Below are 17,346 nucleotides of genomic sequence, written 5' to 3'. Positions count from 1 at the left end.
CGGGATTTGTAGTCCGTGAAATACTCGTCCTAACAAAGATGGCGGATATGCTAATGACCTGCCCCGAGGGAGTCTGGGCCGCGAGGGGATTGGGCAATGTGGGGATTCCGCGGGCGGGAAGCTAAGACCAGGTGTTGCAACCTTGCCAGCGAAGGAAGCCGGATGCCCTAAAGTCTCGCGAGATCCTGGCGGGGCCCAATGGAGCGTTGGGGTCGGCTTATCACTAGGAGAGCTTGTTGGGGGCGGAGCTCTGCCCCGAGCGGGCCGGGAGTCGTAGGTACCCGGCGTAGCGGCGTTTAGGCCGAGCTACCGCGGTGAGGAGCGAAGCTGTGGCCATGAAGGAGGAGAAGGAGCATAGGCCTAAGGAGAAGCGAGTAACCCTCTTGACTCCCCCAGGTGCTACAGGCAGCGGCGGTGGGGCTTCGGGAGACAGCACCAAAGGGGAAGATAAGCAGGATCGGAACAAGGAGAAGAAAGAGGCGTTGAGCAAGGTGTCTGACCGGCTGTTGGCCCAGGAGAGGGCGGGACGGTTCCACCACCCGAGAAAGATGGTTGGGAATGGGGCTGCCCTCTTCCTCTCCCAATCTCTTCCTCTGTTTCTTCACTTGAGTGAAAATAGCATCACCCTGTCTCATCCACTCGCCCAAAATGGGGGTCCCCTTCCCGGCCGAGTCCCGGGATGGGAGTGAGAGAGGGCGGGGGGATTCCCTGACTAGAAGGGTTTAGGTCAGAGCCGTGAGATGATGATGGGAGGGGGGGCGATAGCGAAAAGGATGAGGAATTGAGGGGGAGTTATTAAATAGGAAGGTACTATCACCAGCGGGAGTAGTACGTGATAGGAATATTAACAGAGGTTAGTTGAGGGAACGGGTGGGTGGCGGCTATTATTGGTCTTGGGGCCAGATCGGGTACATTCTGTTCGGGGAGCAATGAGGAAATTGGGGATATTTCTTAGAATTTTGAATTCTTTATGCTGACTGAATAAGGACTTTATCAATCAAGAATTCCTGGCACCCACAAAAGACCAGGGTTGGTTTACTAATTTCTTACCACTACTGAAAAATGGGTGACAGAAAATGAGGCGAAAACAGTAAACTGTGGGGCTTCGGGTTAACAGAACCTAAGATTTCCTTGCTCCAGGCAGTTCTCGTTTCTGAGAGTTGTTTTTTTTTGGTTTTTTTTTTTTAACTATGTTACTGTTATGTTTGACTAATCATTCTGAGCGTTCTGAACATTCTCTTGGGTTTTTAGAAGTGATCTCATCTTTTAAAGGCCAACTTTCTTCAGGGACAGTGATTCAGGTATGACAGAAAATTGATTTGTACTAATTTTATTTTCCTTATTCATTTCTTAAGGTGGTAATTCGGAGATTACCGCCCACTTTGACCAAGGAGCAGCTTCAGGAACATCTTCAGCCTATGCCTGAGCATGATTATTTTGAGTTTTTTTCTAATGATACTAGGTAAAATAAGAGGGAGGGGTAAATGAAAAAGGTTTCTTCCATTCTTTTTTTTAATCCTACTCATGATTTCTATTTGATTTTTGAGCCTATCTTTTTAATATATGCGTACTTGTAATTCAGCCGGACACCTGCAAGCACATTCACATAATTGCTTTCCTCCCTGCAGTTTGTATCCTCATATGTATGCAAGAGCATATATCAACTTTAAAAACCAAGAGGACATTATTTTGTTCAGGGATCGTTTTGATGGTTATGTATTCCTTGACAATAAAGGTGAGTCCTTTTAACTGAAGGGGAGTTTGTCATTTGTATGTTTAAGACAATGTATCCCTGTTCTCTTGGTGCCTTCATAGTGTTTCTAAAATCCTGAGTACTAAGATGAGCAACATTTAAAGAGTTTTACGCATTTCATAAGCTTATGACAGCTTTATAAATAGATAATATGACTTTTTACAGGTATTTGTATTAACCTATTATTTCTGTAGTTTGTCAACCGAAGGAAATTGCCACTGTTTTCTTCTCCTGTGACAGTTCTTTTGCCCTGTTTTCGGTGATCCATTGTCTTGAGTATTTTCTAGTTTTAAGTGATACTGACAAGTGACTCTTTAAACTTGTATGACAAGTTTTAAATATTTACTTCTCATCTTGCTTCAAGGACCAATACTTATTTAATTCAGATCCTTTATGTCAATAGTTGCCAGTTGGAGTACTGTTTAACATTCTAAGTTGTATGTAATTAAACCATTGAGCTTGATGATTTCCCACTTCCTATCCAGGAGTTTATAGGGAAGGAAAACTTCTGCATTAATCCTCATTTTATTATCTGTTGCTTGTAACATTTAGCCAGAGAATGTCCAAGCTGTTTGCTGCTTTTCTTTTGGCTTTGCAATATTGAATGATGTGTGTTTTTGTTAGATTATATTTTTTCAGTATTACTTCAGAGTTGGTAAAAATAAAATCTTTGTCAGGGAATATGCCAGTAAAAGTTGAAGAATTGCTACTATGTTTGTCCAGTTTTTATTAATCCCCCCAAACCAGCTACTTTTCTGCTCCACAAGTTTATTTCAGTAGATAGCAAGTGATTTCCTGAAAATCTGAGTTGTGTTTAACTTTTTCCTCTCTTTATCCCTTACATTTAAACAAGTGATGGATTTTGTCAATTTATTGCTTTTTAATATCTTGTTCATCTAGACTGAGGACGTTTGACTTACTAATACTTTCACACATCCTCATCACCTAATGCTTAGACAACCACTGTCTCTAAACTTATAGATTTTTTTTTTTAGAATTTTCTATTTTCTGTATAACTTAATCTTACTTTGCTATGAAAATAATCCTTTTGAAAATAGTGACTTAAGACAGCAGTTGTGGGAAAAAAGTCCAAATTCCTTAGTCAGGTAGACAGCATCCCCCATTGTTTGGCCTCGCTTCTAATTTTTTTTTTTTCTTTTGCCTGTATTCCACAATTTCCTTTTGCTTTAGTCTGCTTTATCTATTCCTTTTCAGGTATATCAGTTATTAAGGTAATATGATTCTGCATTCACTAGGATTTCTAAAATCTTGTTTCCTCTGTGACTGCTTTGTGATACCTAATGGTCAGTTCTAGTAATTCATCCTGGCTTATGTTTACACACCAAAGATGTGAAGATGGTATTTTATACCTTATATGACATTATTCTATAGCAAGGATTTGATGTATTTTTCCAGTAGTCACTTAGGTTTTTAAAAAAATTATTATTGAGATATAACTAATCCCATAAAATTCAGTGGTTTTTAGTATATTCACAGAGTTTTATAACTATCACCACTGTGTAATTCCAGAATGTTTTCATCACTTCAAAAAGAATCCTGTATTCATTAACAGTCATGTCCCATTCTCCTCTCGCCCAGCCCCTGGCAACTGCTCATCTACTAACTGTGGATTTCCTTATTCTGAACATTTCATGTGAACTAAATCATATAATTTATGGCCTTTTGTGACTACCTCTTTTACTTAGTATGTTTTCAAGTTTCATCCATGTTATAGTATGTATCATTATCTCATTGCTTTTTTTTTGTTTTTTGACATTATTAAAAATTGTAAAATACACATAAATAAAATTTATCATCTTAACCATTTTTAAGTGTGCAGTTCAGTAGTGCTGAGTACATTCACATTGTTCTGCAACTAATCTCTAGAACTTCTTCATCTTGTAGGACTGAAACTCTGCCCATTGAACAACTCCTCCCTCCCCCTAGCCTCTGACAGCTGTTAATACATTCTGCCTCTATGAACTACTATTCTTATTAAGTTGACCATTCTAGGTGTCTCATATAAATGGAATCAGTATTTGACTTTTAGTGACAGGCTTATTTCAATTAGCATAATGTCCTCAAGATTAATCCATGTTGTAGCATGTGTCAGAATTTCCTTTTCCATTGCATGTATATACTTCATTTTCTTTATCCATTCATCCTTTGAGAGACATTTGGCTATTGTGAATGCTGCTGCTGGAAATGTACAAACATCTGTTCAAGTTTCTGCTTTCACTTCTTTTGAATATATACCCCAAAGTGGAATTGCTGGGTCATGTGGTAATTCTATTTTTAATTTTTTGAGGAATCACCATACTGTTCGCCATAGTGGCTGCACTATTTTATATTCCCACTAGTAATGCCTGAGGGTTCTAATTTCTCCATGTCCTTGCCAACACTTGCTATTTTCTGTTTTTTTCCCCCTTTAATAGTAATCATTCTGACAGGTATAAGGTGATATTGCATTGTGGTTTTGATTTGCATTTCCCTAATGATTGTTGAGGTAATATTTTAATCTCTTCACATTCTTGAGCACATAGCATCTTTTCATTTGCTTATTGGCCATTTATATATCATCTCTGGAGAAATGCCTATTCAAGTCCTTTGAACATTTTAAAATCAGATTATTTGGGGGTTTTTTTGTTGTTGTTGTTGAGTTACAGTTCTTTACATATTCTGTATATTGACCCCTTATCAGATATATGATTTGAAAATATTTTCTCCAGTTCTGTAGGCTTCCTTTTCACTCTGTTGATTGTGTCCCTAGATGCACAGAAATTCTTGATTTTGATGCAGCACAGTTGATCTGTTTTTCACTTTTGTTGCCTGTGCTTTTGGTGTCTTCTGCTGTATTTTTTAATAACAGCTTTACTGAGATATAATGCATGTGCCATAAAATTCACCCTTTTAAAGAATTGCAGTTCATCATTTTTTAGTATATTCACAAAGTTGTGCAGCTCTCACCACAATCTAATTTTAGAACACATTCATCACACTGAAGAGAAACCATGTACCCATTAGTTGTTAAACCCCATCTCTAGACAAGCACTAACCTACCTTCTATCTCTAGCCTTACTTATTGTAGAGATTTCTGGTTTTGTAAAAAAATCAATTAAGATATAATTTTCATTTTAAAATGCATCCATTTTACATGTGCATTTGGTGACCTTTGACATATTTATACCCCTGTATAGTCAGTATTGTGATCTTGTTTTGTTTTTTGTTTGTTTGCTTTTTGGCTGTGCCATGCAGCTTGCAGGATCTTAGTTCCCCCACCAGGAATCCAATCTGGGCCCCTGAAGTGAAAGTGCCAAGTGTTAAGCACTGGACCACCAAGGATTCCCTTTAATATATTTTTTAAATGAAAATTAGTTTGTAGATTCCCACCCCCCTCCACATATCACAATATCAGAGTTTAGAGGTGGAATTTAAATGAATATTTTAATTCCCTCCCATATCTTTTTGTTATTTTTTTGGTATGAATTGGGGACTGCTTTGGTAACATGTTGATTTTAGTTGTGCCAATGAGATTTATGCCTTTTGGGAGACCCTATTCAGATCACTGTCATCAAAGGAAGCCTAGAGAGCAGGGGGTTGAGTCTCTTGTATCCATTTTTGACATTTTCTTTCTTTTAGCAAGTGTGCTATTTTTTCTAAACAGGTCAGGAATATCCTGCCATCGTAGAATTTGCACCTTTTCAAAAAGCTGCAAAAAAGAAGACTAAGAAAAGAGATACTAAAGTTGGGACTATCGATGATGGTATAGTATAGCTTTAGTTACTTAATGTGCTAATGCCATGTATTTTTTTAATTTAATCTTCGATTAATAATTGATGTACAATGTTGTGTTAAAGTGATTCAGTTATACATATATCCATTCTTTTTCAGATTCTTTTCCCATGTAGATTATTACCAAATACTGAATAGAGTTCCCTGTGCTATATAGTAGGGCCATAGATTTTTAAAAGAATATATTACCTTTGTGGGAATTGAGTGGACTCCAATCTTTTAAATTAAGAAAATATATGAAAAAAAAAAGCAAACAAGTTCATGAGAAATGTAATTCACTGATGAAAGCTTTGCTTGTTAGAATGGAGATGGGTTTCCTCTAGTTATCACTCTCTTTGCCTAGTGGCTTTTCATTCCTTCACAATTAAGCAATATATTGTTGACTATTGAGTAACAAATCACCTTATATTTCATTAGAAGACAGGTATTTTCATTAGAAGACAATGGAAAAAGTCAGATGTTTTAAAGTACAACTCCTTAAGGCCCCTTACCATTTTTATGATTATTTATTTGACTTTTGGTTTACATTTGTATAAAGAGGAAGAGTTATCATTGAGAACTGTTGGAAAAATTTCTGTACTTGAGTAACAACATAAAGTAACTGAAGTGGTCAATCCTGTTTCTAGGCTTTGAGTATGCAGTTAACTGCACACATAGTAATTACATTGAACTGAAATACTGGAACTAAAAAACAAATAATTGCCATTTATGGTAAACTGGATCCAGGTTTTGAGATCTCTGTAATGTGGTTGTGTTGGTTAAGGACTTAGCCGCAATATTTTATATCAGATTGGTATTTCAGAATCACCTAGTTTGGTTTCCATTATTATTTATTACTATAATGTGTATTTTATAAAGAAAACACAGACAAGACTCAACACACAGCTGCTTATTGACTATATCATAGATTCAGATGTTGAAGACTAGATCAGGTGACATGCTCCACAGTGCATTCTCCACATACAATATAATGACTCAGATGTGCTACCCTTTTTGATGTCGGAGGCATCTAGGAAAGAATTCCAGATATTACCATCACCTCTAGTGCCACATCTAGGACATTCCCCCTCATTTATCTGTTTAGAACACCCGATTTTCATATTCTGAGTTTCATTAAAGTGAGGTGTACCCATGCAGGAACTGCTTACATGCTCTACATGATACTCTCTGAGGGTCCCATAGCTATAGCTTGCAGTTCTCCCATAAGTATGACTCTGGATTAATAGGAGTGGTGGTTTTTAAAAGCAAACTACTTAACATCCCTGGAGGTTGTGTTACAATGCATGGTGTCTCACTTTGCCTGACTCTGTCAGTATATCTAATAGGAGTTCTCAGAGTAAGTGACCAGTAAAGCCCCAAATAGTCTATCTTATGGGTATAGTTGGGTTTATTTTCAATCTTCCATGAAGTAGAAAATTATCTTCTTTGATAAGTAAATATCCTGGGTAATATTTCTTATTTTGTTTAAAGTCTGCTATATTTTCTATTTACTTAAATAATTATTTAGATCCAGAATATAGAAAATTTTTGGAGAGCTATGCTGCAGATAATGAGAAAATGACATCTACTCCAGAGACACTGCTAGAGGAAATAGAAGCAAAAAATAGAGAACTAATAGGTAAGTGGGCAAAAGGAATTAAGTGTTATAGTTTTTTCATCAGAAGACCTGTCAGACTCCTGCTTCTGTCATTTGCTAGCTATGTGACCATAGGAAAGGCACTAACTTCTCTGAGACTCTGTTCATTCTACTATAAAGTGCAGATAATAGCTGACTCACAGGATTATGAGAATCCATCGATAAGATGGGAAATATTCTCTGGCTTATTTGCATGCATACTGAGTCACTTCAGTCGTGTCCCAATTCTTTGCGACCATATGGACTATAGCCTGCCAGGCTCCTCTGTCCATGGGATTCTCCAGGCAAGAATACTGGAGTGGGTTGCGATGCCCTTCAGGGGATCTTCCCCACCCAGGGATAGAACCCAGGTCTCTTACATCTCTTGAATTGGCAGGCGGGTTCTTTACCAGTAGAGCCACCTGGGAAGCCCCCTCTGACTTATTTAGTGCCACACAAATGTATAAAAATTTGAAGAGCTATATGGGACCTTAAGATGTTAATGAGTCTTTGAAGATCAGTTGGTATTTTCTACTAATAAGTTCATACTCGTAAAAAAAAAAATTTGACTTGAAAATATTAAAAAAATGAAATTGGTTACTGCAGAATTGAAAAACCTCTTGAGAAATTCTAGCTTAAATGTTGGTTTTGGTAGTAAGTTGTCACTACTGCATCAGCTCTAAACATAATCATAGCCTCCAACCTGCTCAGGACTTCCACTCCTAGGAATTTCTCCAAAGGAAGTATGCTTTTCAAAAAGCTAGCTATACAATTAGATAGCATTGTTCAGAATATTGAAAAATGAATTAAATATTCTTTTAAAACTTGGTTTTTATTAATGGATGCTTCCCTGGTGGCTCAGCTGGTAAATAATCCACCCGCAATGCGGGAGACCTGGGGTTGATCCCTGGGTTGGGAAGATCCCCTGGAGAGGGGAAAGGCTACCCACTCCAGTATTCTGGCCTGGAGAATTCCATGGATTATATAGTCCATGGGGTTGCAAAGAGTCAGACACAATTGAGCGACTTTCACTTTCATAGTATAAGCCCACCTCTGATAGTTTCCATAGAATAAATTCCCAGAAGTAGAATTATGGGGTCAAAAGTATTAGATATTTTTAGCCCCTTATCCCAGTTTCTTCCTGGTTGAACAGATTTATACTCCCATCTGTAAAACAAGAGAATGTCCTTTGCGCTTTATTCTCATTGACACCAGGAATTCCTCTTTTTAGAAATTGTTTTATTGTTTTAATTTAAATTTCTTAACTTTTAATATTTTAAATCTTCAGAATTGAAGCAGAATATTGTAAAATTTCTTTCTAATAAGATAGTTGTGAACTTACTGTTTGAGGGGTATAGTTTTCCCACCTCGGGTGGTTGGCAGGGAATGTGAGAAAATGGAATCCTTTCTAGGGTTCGATCAAGTATTATTAATAATCTGTTTACGTTTGTGTAGCTAAAAAGACAACTCCACTTTTGAGCTTCCTGAAAAACAAGCAGGTAAACCTTTTGTTTTTCTAGTTCTCACAATACTTCTATTTCATTGGTTCGCATTCTGTAAATTTAAGAGCATTGGGATCGTACAGTAGGGATAGCTGCTTTCTCTACCACTGTTCTTTAAAGATTTGGCTCATTGGCCTCACTCTCTGGCCTCCAACTTTACTCTGGTTGTTGGACCATAGATTCACTCTGCAGAACTAGGGGGTCCTTAGCTTGTTCCAAAGGCACTCTTGATTTCCTGAAAGCCTCTGGGTACTGTAGCAAGGCAGCAGTGGGAGACTGATATGAGCAGGCTGTGGTGTTTTTCTCTCTCATATTCTGAATGGAGTGGGGAGGGGGTTAAGGAAGTGGAAAGTGAGAAGGAAAGATGATACAGTTAAGTGGGTGCCCGCCGTACTTTCTGAACTATGTTTTTGGTGGTAATTATCTTGTCTGAAGGTTTTGTTGATGTTTCTTTGCAGAGGATGAGAGAAGAAAAGAGAGAAGAAAGGAGGCGGCGAGAAATAGAAAGAAAAAGACAAAGAGAAGAAGAGAGGAGGAAGTGGAAAGAAGAAGAGAAACGAAAACGAAAAGATATAGAAAAGCTAAAGAAGATAGACAGAGTTCCAGAAAGGGACAAATTAAAGGATGAACCAAAGATTAAGGTATGAACATAAGTTAAACTGACTGCATGTTGCTGAAAATTGCATGTTCTATATCTACTTCTTCAAATATGCATGCATCTTGTATTGGTGTAAACTGTGTTTAAGTTTTTGTCTTTTTTGGGAGGGAGTGAATCTTTCCTATAGTATTCATGTATTACTCTTAATTTAAGATAATTTAAAAGATTAAGTAGTTTACATGGGATTTCTAAAGTGCAGTGTTATTTATAATCATTGAAAATGTTCAATTTTGGATTATTATTCTCTCAGTTCTTCATATATAAGGGCTTAGGGCTGGCTGGCATGAATTATGGGTTTTATTCAGCTTTTCCTTCATATTTGATACATGAAGTTGCCTCATCTGTTTGTTTTCCACTGTCTTCAGGTACACAGGTTTCTGTTACAAGCTGTGAATCAGAAAAATGTAAGGACCAAGTACATGATACAGAGCACCTAGTATCATGTCACACACACACAGGTCTTAGTTAATAAGTCCTTTTGGTGGTGGTGGTAGTGTTACCTGTAGAAAATGCCCTCAGACTGACTTGAGTCTTAAAAGCTGAACTGTTTTAAATTTGTGCTGTAGAAAGAAACCCAGATGATTTCCTGATGCTCTGCTCTGTACCCAGAAGCTTCAAGAATGTGCAGCGAGAGGACAGCTATGCCTTAAGAGCTCTTTCTTTCCTCTTCCTTTATACGCCTCTCATACCTGGCTGCCTTGTGGGAGTATTCGGAATATACATCCTCTCCCCTCTCACATGATTCCCGACGTTACCTTCTTGCACCTACCTGGGAATCTGTGAGCAGCAGATTCTGATTAACACACTGCATGTAGGAAGAGGAAAACCTGTGGAAAGACCCCAACCTAGCTGCTTCCCTTCCAGGGGCCTGGCTTGGGCAGTCCTTGCTCCAGTGAACTGCCCAGGGAAGTACTTGTACATAGTATGGCAGAGAAAGTCAGAGAAAATCTCACAGAGATGATGGCAGAGTCTCCTTTTACCTCCTCAGAATTCAGCCGGTCAAGTCGCTAGGGCACCCCGAGGCTCTCCAGGACTCATCGGTGATAAGGGGCTTGGCGGTGGCAGGGTGGGGAGGTTCTCATCTTAATTCCTTCTATCGATCTGTGTCCGCCCTGCTACAAGCAACCTGATTGCTATTTCTGTCAGCAAGGCAGAAGGTCAAGCCTGTTATGCTAGAGACATTCGTTAATGTTCTTATTAGAGTAATGAACATCTTGGCTCCTGACGAAGATGTTCATGAGAGAAATAAGAACACTTGCAATGAAACCTGCACATGTTATCCTCACTTTGCACTGGTGCCTTCATAGTGTCCACTCTGGACTCACTGTTTTCAGTAGCTGTCTGTGTGCTGAAATACTTCATGCTTAAGTCTCATGCGTGGTGCTTTGCCTTTAGCTTTGTGGCTTGTATGATGCCTTCACACTGAGATGAAACTATGTATGATGCCTTCACTCTGAGACTTGAAATTCGTAAAAATCTCTCTGAATATCCAACACTTGGGGGTGTATTCTAGAGAGATTTGTAGAAGTGGCATGAGAAAGAAACTTCTGTTAGCAATTTGAACTTTATAAACCACTTTTTTTAGAATTGCATTCTGTCATATATACATATGACATTGAACAGAGTTCCTATTCAGTAGAGATGGAACTTCACAGTTCTGCTGTATGAGATATTTGGATTTTTAAATCAAATGCCAAATAATTCTTGCTTTTCATCTCTAATGATATGATTGTACCATCATAAGTATGTAGCTACTCTCAGATTCAAGGCAAAATTATTCCTGCAATGGATCTCTCCTTTGGTGACAAGGTATTTGTTATTCTAATAACTGTGTAAAAATAGTCCAGCAATAATGACCTGGCTAGCATTTTAAATTTGTACTGTATTTCCCTATCAAGTTATACCGACATGCTGGCTTGATACAGAAGGCATACTTGAAAGTATGCATTGGTCTACTCAAAGGTTGACCCATTTAAAGCCAAAGGAGTCTTGATCCTATTGCCAGAAAGTGATTAAACCACTTCACTTGAGTGCATAACACTTTCACATTAATAGCACCCTTTTAGCAAATTACTGCTCTTTGTGCACTATTTGTTCACCTGAAAGTTTGAGTACTGCAGAGACGGGGCCTTCAGTAGCCTAAATTGAAAATATTTAGTATACTGTTTTCTTTGTGAGAATCAGAAGACAATATCCCATCCTTCAAAATAAACCTAAGTTTGTTCTCTTTAAAGCTGCTCAAGAAGCCAGAAAAAGGAGATGAAAAAGAATTGGACAAAAGAGAAAAGCTCAAGAAATTGGACAAAGAGAATCTGAGTGATGAAAGAGCCAGTGGGCAAAGTTGTACATTGCCCAAGCGTTCTGAGGGTGAATTTAAAGATGAAAAGCCTAAGAGGTCGGTAGTCGAGGGCTCTTGGGTTCATTTGTTTTCGAACTGTTTCTGGCTGCTAGTTTTACTGATGCATTCTGGACTTGTACCTGAATCAATATACTGGGTTTTATGAGGGTTATGGGGATGAGGAGGATAGGTTTCAAGTATTTTAGTATCTTAATCTGGGTGAATGACTTTTGGGTTTTTTTTTCCAAATTGCTTTTCAAAATACTATTTTTTCTTTTAATGCTGCTCGAAGAGTTCAACCTCATTGTAGTGGCCAAGGCAGGATCAGAGTGTTCCTGCCTTCGTGATTAGAAGAGCTTCAAGGGTGCATTCTCAGATTTGTTTTTCGTGCAGACCTGAAGATGAGAGTGGCAGAGAATACAGGGAGAGGGAGCGGGATTATGAACGAGACCAGGAGCGCATCCTGCGGGAGAGAGAGAGGCTGAAGCGGCAGGAGGAAGAGCGCCGCAGGCAGAAGGAGCGCTATGAGAAAGAGAAGGCTTTCAAGAGAAAGGAAGAAGAAATGAAGAAGGAGAAAGAAACACTTCGGGATAAAGGAAAGAAGCCTGAAACTACAGAGCCAGTAGGCAGCTCAGAAAAAACTGAAAAGAAAGAAGAAGTGGTTAAGAGAGATCGCATAAGAAACAAGGTGCTGCATTTTATGAAACTTCTTTTCATGAGGATTTTCTTTGTCTTTTCCTGCAAGTATAAAGGAGAGGGCTAGCTCGTTGTTACAGAATTTTAGGGGAACTCTGTCTGTACCTTTTTTCAGTCTTGGTGGGGTCCTTTTATTAGAGTTTGTGTGTATTTTTCAAACATACACAAAAGTAGAGCAGAGGAGTAGTAGGATATACTTATCACCCAGCTTTGGCAATTATCACCTTATGGCCAATCTTCTTTCTACTCTACCCCATCTTACTCCTATGGGATTATTTTTAAGCAAGACCTAGACAGATAATTTCTTCTTTAAATATGTCAGTATTAAGAGTAAAGACTTAAAAAAAAAAAAAAAAGTTTGGTCACACTGTGAGGCATATGGGATATGGGATCTTAGTTCCCCAACCAGGGATGAAACCCGTGCCCTCTACAGTGGAAGTGTGGAGTCTTAACCATTGGATTGCCAGGGTTTTTTCTTAATAAAATAACCCTAATATTCTTTTTCTTAATAAAATAACCAGACAGAAGAATTTCTGACAATAACTCCTTAGCATCCTATCTACCCAGTGTTCAGATTTTCCCAATTGTCTCATTAACATCTCTTTTCATTAACATCTTTTTTATAGGCTCTAAACAAGGTCCACAAATTGTATTTGCTTGAAATATTCCCTTAAGTCTCTTTTAATCTAAATAATTCCTCCTCCTCTTGTTTTCTACCATTTCTTTGTTGCAGAAACCAGTTTGCCCTATAGAGTGTCTAATAGTCCAGAGTGGCTAATTACATCCCTGTGGTAACATTGAACATGTTCCTCTACCTTCTATGTTTCCTTGAAAACCAGTAGTCATATCTAGAGCAGGGTCAGAAAATTTTTTTCTTTCAAGGGCCAGATGGTAAATATTTTAGGCTTTTGTGGGTCATGTGGTCTCTGTCAAAACCAGTAAGCTTTGTAGGAAAGTAGGCATAGACAGCATGTAAAAGAATAAGCTTGTCAATGTATGACAAAACCCACTGCAATGTTGTGAAGTAATTAGCCTCCAACTAATAAAAATAAATGAAAAACAAACAAACAAACAAAAAAAACAACAAAAAAAGAATAAGCTTGGCTGAGAGCCAGTCAAACTTTATTCACAGAAAGAGGTGGGTGGCCCCTCATCTAGAGGCCTTAATATATTCAGACTCAATTGTTGGCAAGAATACTTGATAGGTAGTGTTGTGCAGTTCCTACTGCATCGTATCAGGAAGCATACAGTGTCTTGGTATCCATTTATTATGATGTTAAGATTGACCAGTAGTAATGGTACTATGGTTATGTGATAGGATGTCCTTGCTCTGAGGATACACAAGCTGAAATATTTAGTGATGAAGGGTCTTGATGTCTGCACTCATTCTCCAGTGGTTCTGCAAAAATAATAATGTTTCTGTATATGTGTGTGCCTGCATACACACTACAGACAGAAAAGGCATATATGCCATTGTGAATCTAGGATAAGGGTATTAGGTATTCACTGTACAAGTTTGGCAACATTTCTATAGATTTAAATTTTTTTGAGAGAAAAAGTTGGAAAAATAGCTGATCAATTAGCTCAGGTATTGTAAGCCTGATCCATATATTATAGAATTTTTTATCAGCCTTTCTCCTAATGATATTGTTTAGTTCATTATTTCATAGGGAGAGATTGGAAAATGGTGATATATATATACAAATTCTGCCTTTCCTGTTGCATTTATGATCTGAAATTCTTCCAGAGTTTTCCCTTATCAACTATTTGGTTAGTCTTGAAATTGAGTTCACACAGGAAAGGCAAGAACAGCACTTGATCCATTCCCTTTATTTATAGTACTCAGAGTAATGAGTTGGGGTCCCAGCAACTTGTAGGGGCTATCAGTGAGTTTTGTTCTGCTTAGTCTTTAAATAGCTTGTGGATTTAGAAATACTTGGTGAACTCCAACTTGTTATTATCAGTTATTGCTCTTGTTGACGTTTAACTTGTCCCATCTTTGCACACTGGGAGCTCCATCATCTGTTTCTTTAAATACTATGTGGCAGTCTCATCTGTTTTAACGTTTCGTCTTGTTAAAACAGTTAAATGTTTTGCTGGAATTACTCGAGAATAATGCTTTAAGGCTGTTTCATATGTCAGGGAGAAAGGACAGGGAAGGCTCATGTTGTCTTTTGTTGAATTAGAAAAAAAGGCCTATACATTATTTTTCCAGGGTCATATTGTGATAAACCAAACACATTACTTGAACTGAGAGGTACCTGGTGACGATACTGAGGCTTATTTAGGAACCTGAGATCTAAAGTGTTACCTAGAGAGTCTCAAGCTGGGTTGTCACCTTGTCAAATCTGAATTAAGAGAGAGTCATATTTCTGATGGGTTACAAGTGTTTGAGCTCATAACTTCAGGGACTTTGCATTATTAAGAATTGGCATTCTTTATTATTGTTTTCACTCCTAAAATTTTCTTAGATGGTGGTGCATTTTAAAACCCATTTACTGATGGGGAGGAGAGATAGACAGCAACCACAGTTTCTAAGTAAAAACTATTCAAGCTGATTCAGTTCATCTTGAGATGGTAAAGAAAATTAGGCAGTAAACTTAACAAAATTTACTATGGGCATATAAAATAATACTTTATAACTATTGCTTATAAATAGTTGTTTTTTATTTATAAAAATAAATAGTTGTGAAATAGTTGTTTTTCTCTGTAGGTAGGGGAAAAGAAGCAGGCAGTTTGAAGCCAAATAACCATCGACACTTACTGTCATGTACTGTGCCCTCAAATTTTGATCTCATGTGGGCTTTCACTGGTATCTATTATCCCCTGGACATGCTTAGTAGCAGTTTTGTAACATGAGTATTTCATTTTACTTTAGGATCGCCCGGCGATGCAGCTTTACCAGCCAGGAGCTCGAAGCCGAAATCGACTCTGTCCCCCTGATGACAGCACCAAGTCTGGAGATTCAGCTGTAGAAAAAAAGCAGGAAAGTGGTATTAGCCATAGAAAAGAAGGAAGCGAGGAGTGATAGGTCCAAATGGCCTTAGGTGTCCTGACTGTCTAGGCAGCCAAAGAGCACGAATTAAGCAATCCAGAAGTGCCTTCAGGGCAAAGGAATAGAGAGAGAGAGAAAGGGGGTCGCTGTGCTGGTGGGGTACACTGCAGAGGAGTATGTTTTGCGTTAAAGCAGGAACCCGATTGCAGGTTCAGATTGGAAGTACAATTTTCATTTTTTATGCAGTTCCTACAAATTTAAAGTGTCAGACAAAGCTGAGGGGGAGAGGACACGCATTGCAGTTTGCAGGCAAGAAATGTCATGAGAGGACTTATTTAGGTATGACACGAGAAGAAGATAGGAGAACTGGCTTTAAAATCAAAAGCTTTTGTTAATCCTGGGTTGAATTTTCTTAAATTTCAATGGAGCAGAGTCACTGTGAAGTCTCGTTCAGATCTAGTTATAGTCTTTGTTGGTGGTAAATGTTGACTTTGTGTAGTGTAGAAGCAAGAAGCATGTAATTGTAATACAAGTACAGTGAAGGATATAACACATTTTCACTTATGCAGAAATTTAAATAGTCATGTCATGTCGATATGTTATGTCCTAAAGTTTTAGGATTAGTTTGGGAACCGCTACCCACTCCAGTATTCTGGCCTGGAGAATTCCATGGACTGTGTAGTCCATGGGGTTGCAAAGAGTCGGACACAACTCAGCAACTTTCACTTTCAGTTTAGTTCTTTGTTTGCTTACGTGAGATTAGTGTAAAAAATTTTTTAAAAAACATCTCCTTTGCCTTTAGCAATTTTTATATTTGTAAAGTTTAACCCTTAGTTGGTTCTTAACAATCCAGTCTTTGTTTGACCTTAGGTCTCATGAGCTGAGTGCCTACCCTCTCCAGGAAGGAAACTGCACCAATATTTGTTCCTGTTAAATAGCAACTTAGCTTGTTTTGCATTGATGTCAATAAATATCAACATCACTCAAGTATGAAGCTAAGTGTGTTTATTAACTTTACAAAATAGCTATTACTTTTGAGAAATTAAACTTTTGATACTTAACCTTTTGGGAATTTTGAAAGTGGATGAATGATATTTATTTCTGCCTTTACTAGCACCATGCTTTTATTTTGCCCACAAGGAAGACCAAATCATGGTTCACCACTCTTGTTCCATAAGAACCAGAATTTGTCTGGACAACATCCTTGAGCTGCTGCTTCATTTCCGTCTTGCCAGTTTCTCCTACTATGGTGTCAGTTTGCCTTTACTTAATAAGTCACTGCTTTATGTTTACTCAGCTTTTAGAAACCAGAATCCCAAAAGGCAGGTAAAGAGGAAGAGACATTGAAGGTGATTGAAAGAGACTGGTCCTCAGCTGACACAAAGGAAGGGGAATTTTCAAGGAGAAGAATGTCTGGCAGTGTCCTGTGCCACAGGGAGAGGAGATTAAGCAAGACAAGAAACATGCAGTGTTCACTGGATTTGGCAGTACTGAAGCATGTGTGAACTGGTGAGGCAGAAACCATGTTATAGTGAGGGGTGAGTGGCGGGTGGGAAGTGGAGATGGGGGCAGATGGACATACGGGTCTTGGAGCTCAGAGGAGAGATTTACACTGTAGATACCAGTTTGGAATTCATCTATTTTTAGGTAATCATTGAAGCCATGGGCCTGGATTTAATCACTTAGGGGGAAACAGTAGGAAAAAAACAGAAATATACCTAGAGTCCAGCCTTAACTCTTAAGGATGTTAAACAGGTAAGGGAATGTATCTATAAAGGCAGAAAAGGAGTAGCCAGAAAGTAGGTGAAAAACCAGAAACCAGTATTACCTAACCCAAGAGAAAAGAATGAAGGGGAGTGGCCATCAGAGTTAGATGCTGCTGGAAGGTCAAGTGTGATGCCTGAAAAAAGGCCATGGAATTCAGTGACTTACAAATTACTGATGACCTGGAATGATAAGGAATGAAAGCCAGACTGCCCTGAGAATGGAAACAGCAT

The 17,346-nt window shown here is 38.3% G+C and overlaps 1 protein-coding gene across 3 annotated transcripts; it reads left to right on the top strand.

Annotated features, from left to right (window-relative positions):
* The first annotated feature begins 128 nt into the window (after window positions 1-128).
* On the top strand, window positions 129-16,343 carry UPF3B (UPF3B regulator of nonsense mediated mRNA decay). 3 transcript variants are annotated; one of them, XM_043896581.1, is made up of 11 exons: window positions 129-491; window positions 1,356-1,462; window positions 1,629-1,735; window positions 5,418-5,516; window positions 7,053-7,163; window positions 8,616-8,659; window positions 9,121-9,303; window positions 9,686-9,724; window positions 11,555-11,715; window positions 12,052-12,346; window positions 15,233-16,343. In XM_043896581.1, the coding sequence occupies exons 1-11, from the start codon at window positions 336-338 to the stop codon at window positions 15,380-15,382; spliced, it is 1,452 nt and encodes a 483-aa protein (XP_043752516.1). In that variant the 5' UTR covers window positions 129-335; the 3' UTR covers window positions 15,383-16,343. The 3 variants fall into 3 exon arrangements, with proteins under 3 accessions (XP_043752516.1, XP_043752517.1, XP_043752518.1); XM_043896583.1 differs by lacking the exon at window positions 1,356-1,462 and adding an exon at window positions 1,252-1,301 and having other exon boundaries at window positions 358-491; XM_043896582.1 differs by lacking the exon at window positions 9,686-9,724 and having other exon boundaries at window positions 132-491.
* The last annotated feature ends 1,003 nt before the right edge of the window (window positions 16,344-17,346 follow it).

Source organism: Cervus elaphus, chromosome X (assembly GCF_910594005.1).
Source record: "Cervus elaphus chromosome X, mCerEla1.1, whole genome shotgun sequence".
In the NCBI taxonomy this organism is placed as follows: Eukaryota; Metazoa; Chordata; class Mammalia; order Artiodactyla; family Cervidae; genus Cervus; species Cervus elaphus.
Note: the sequence above shows the minus strand (reverse complement) of the source record. Positions and strands in the feature narration are given on the sequence as shown.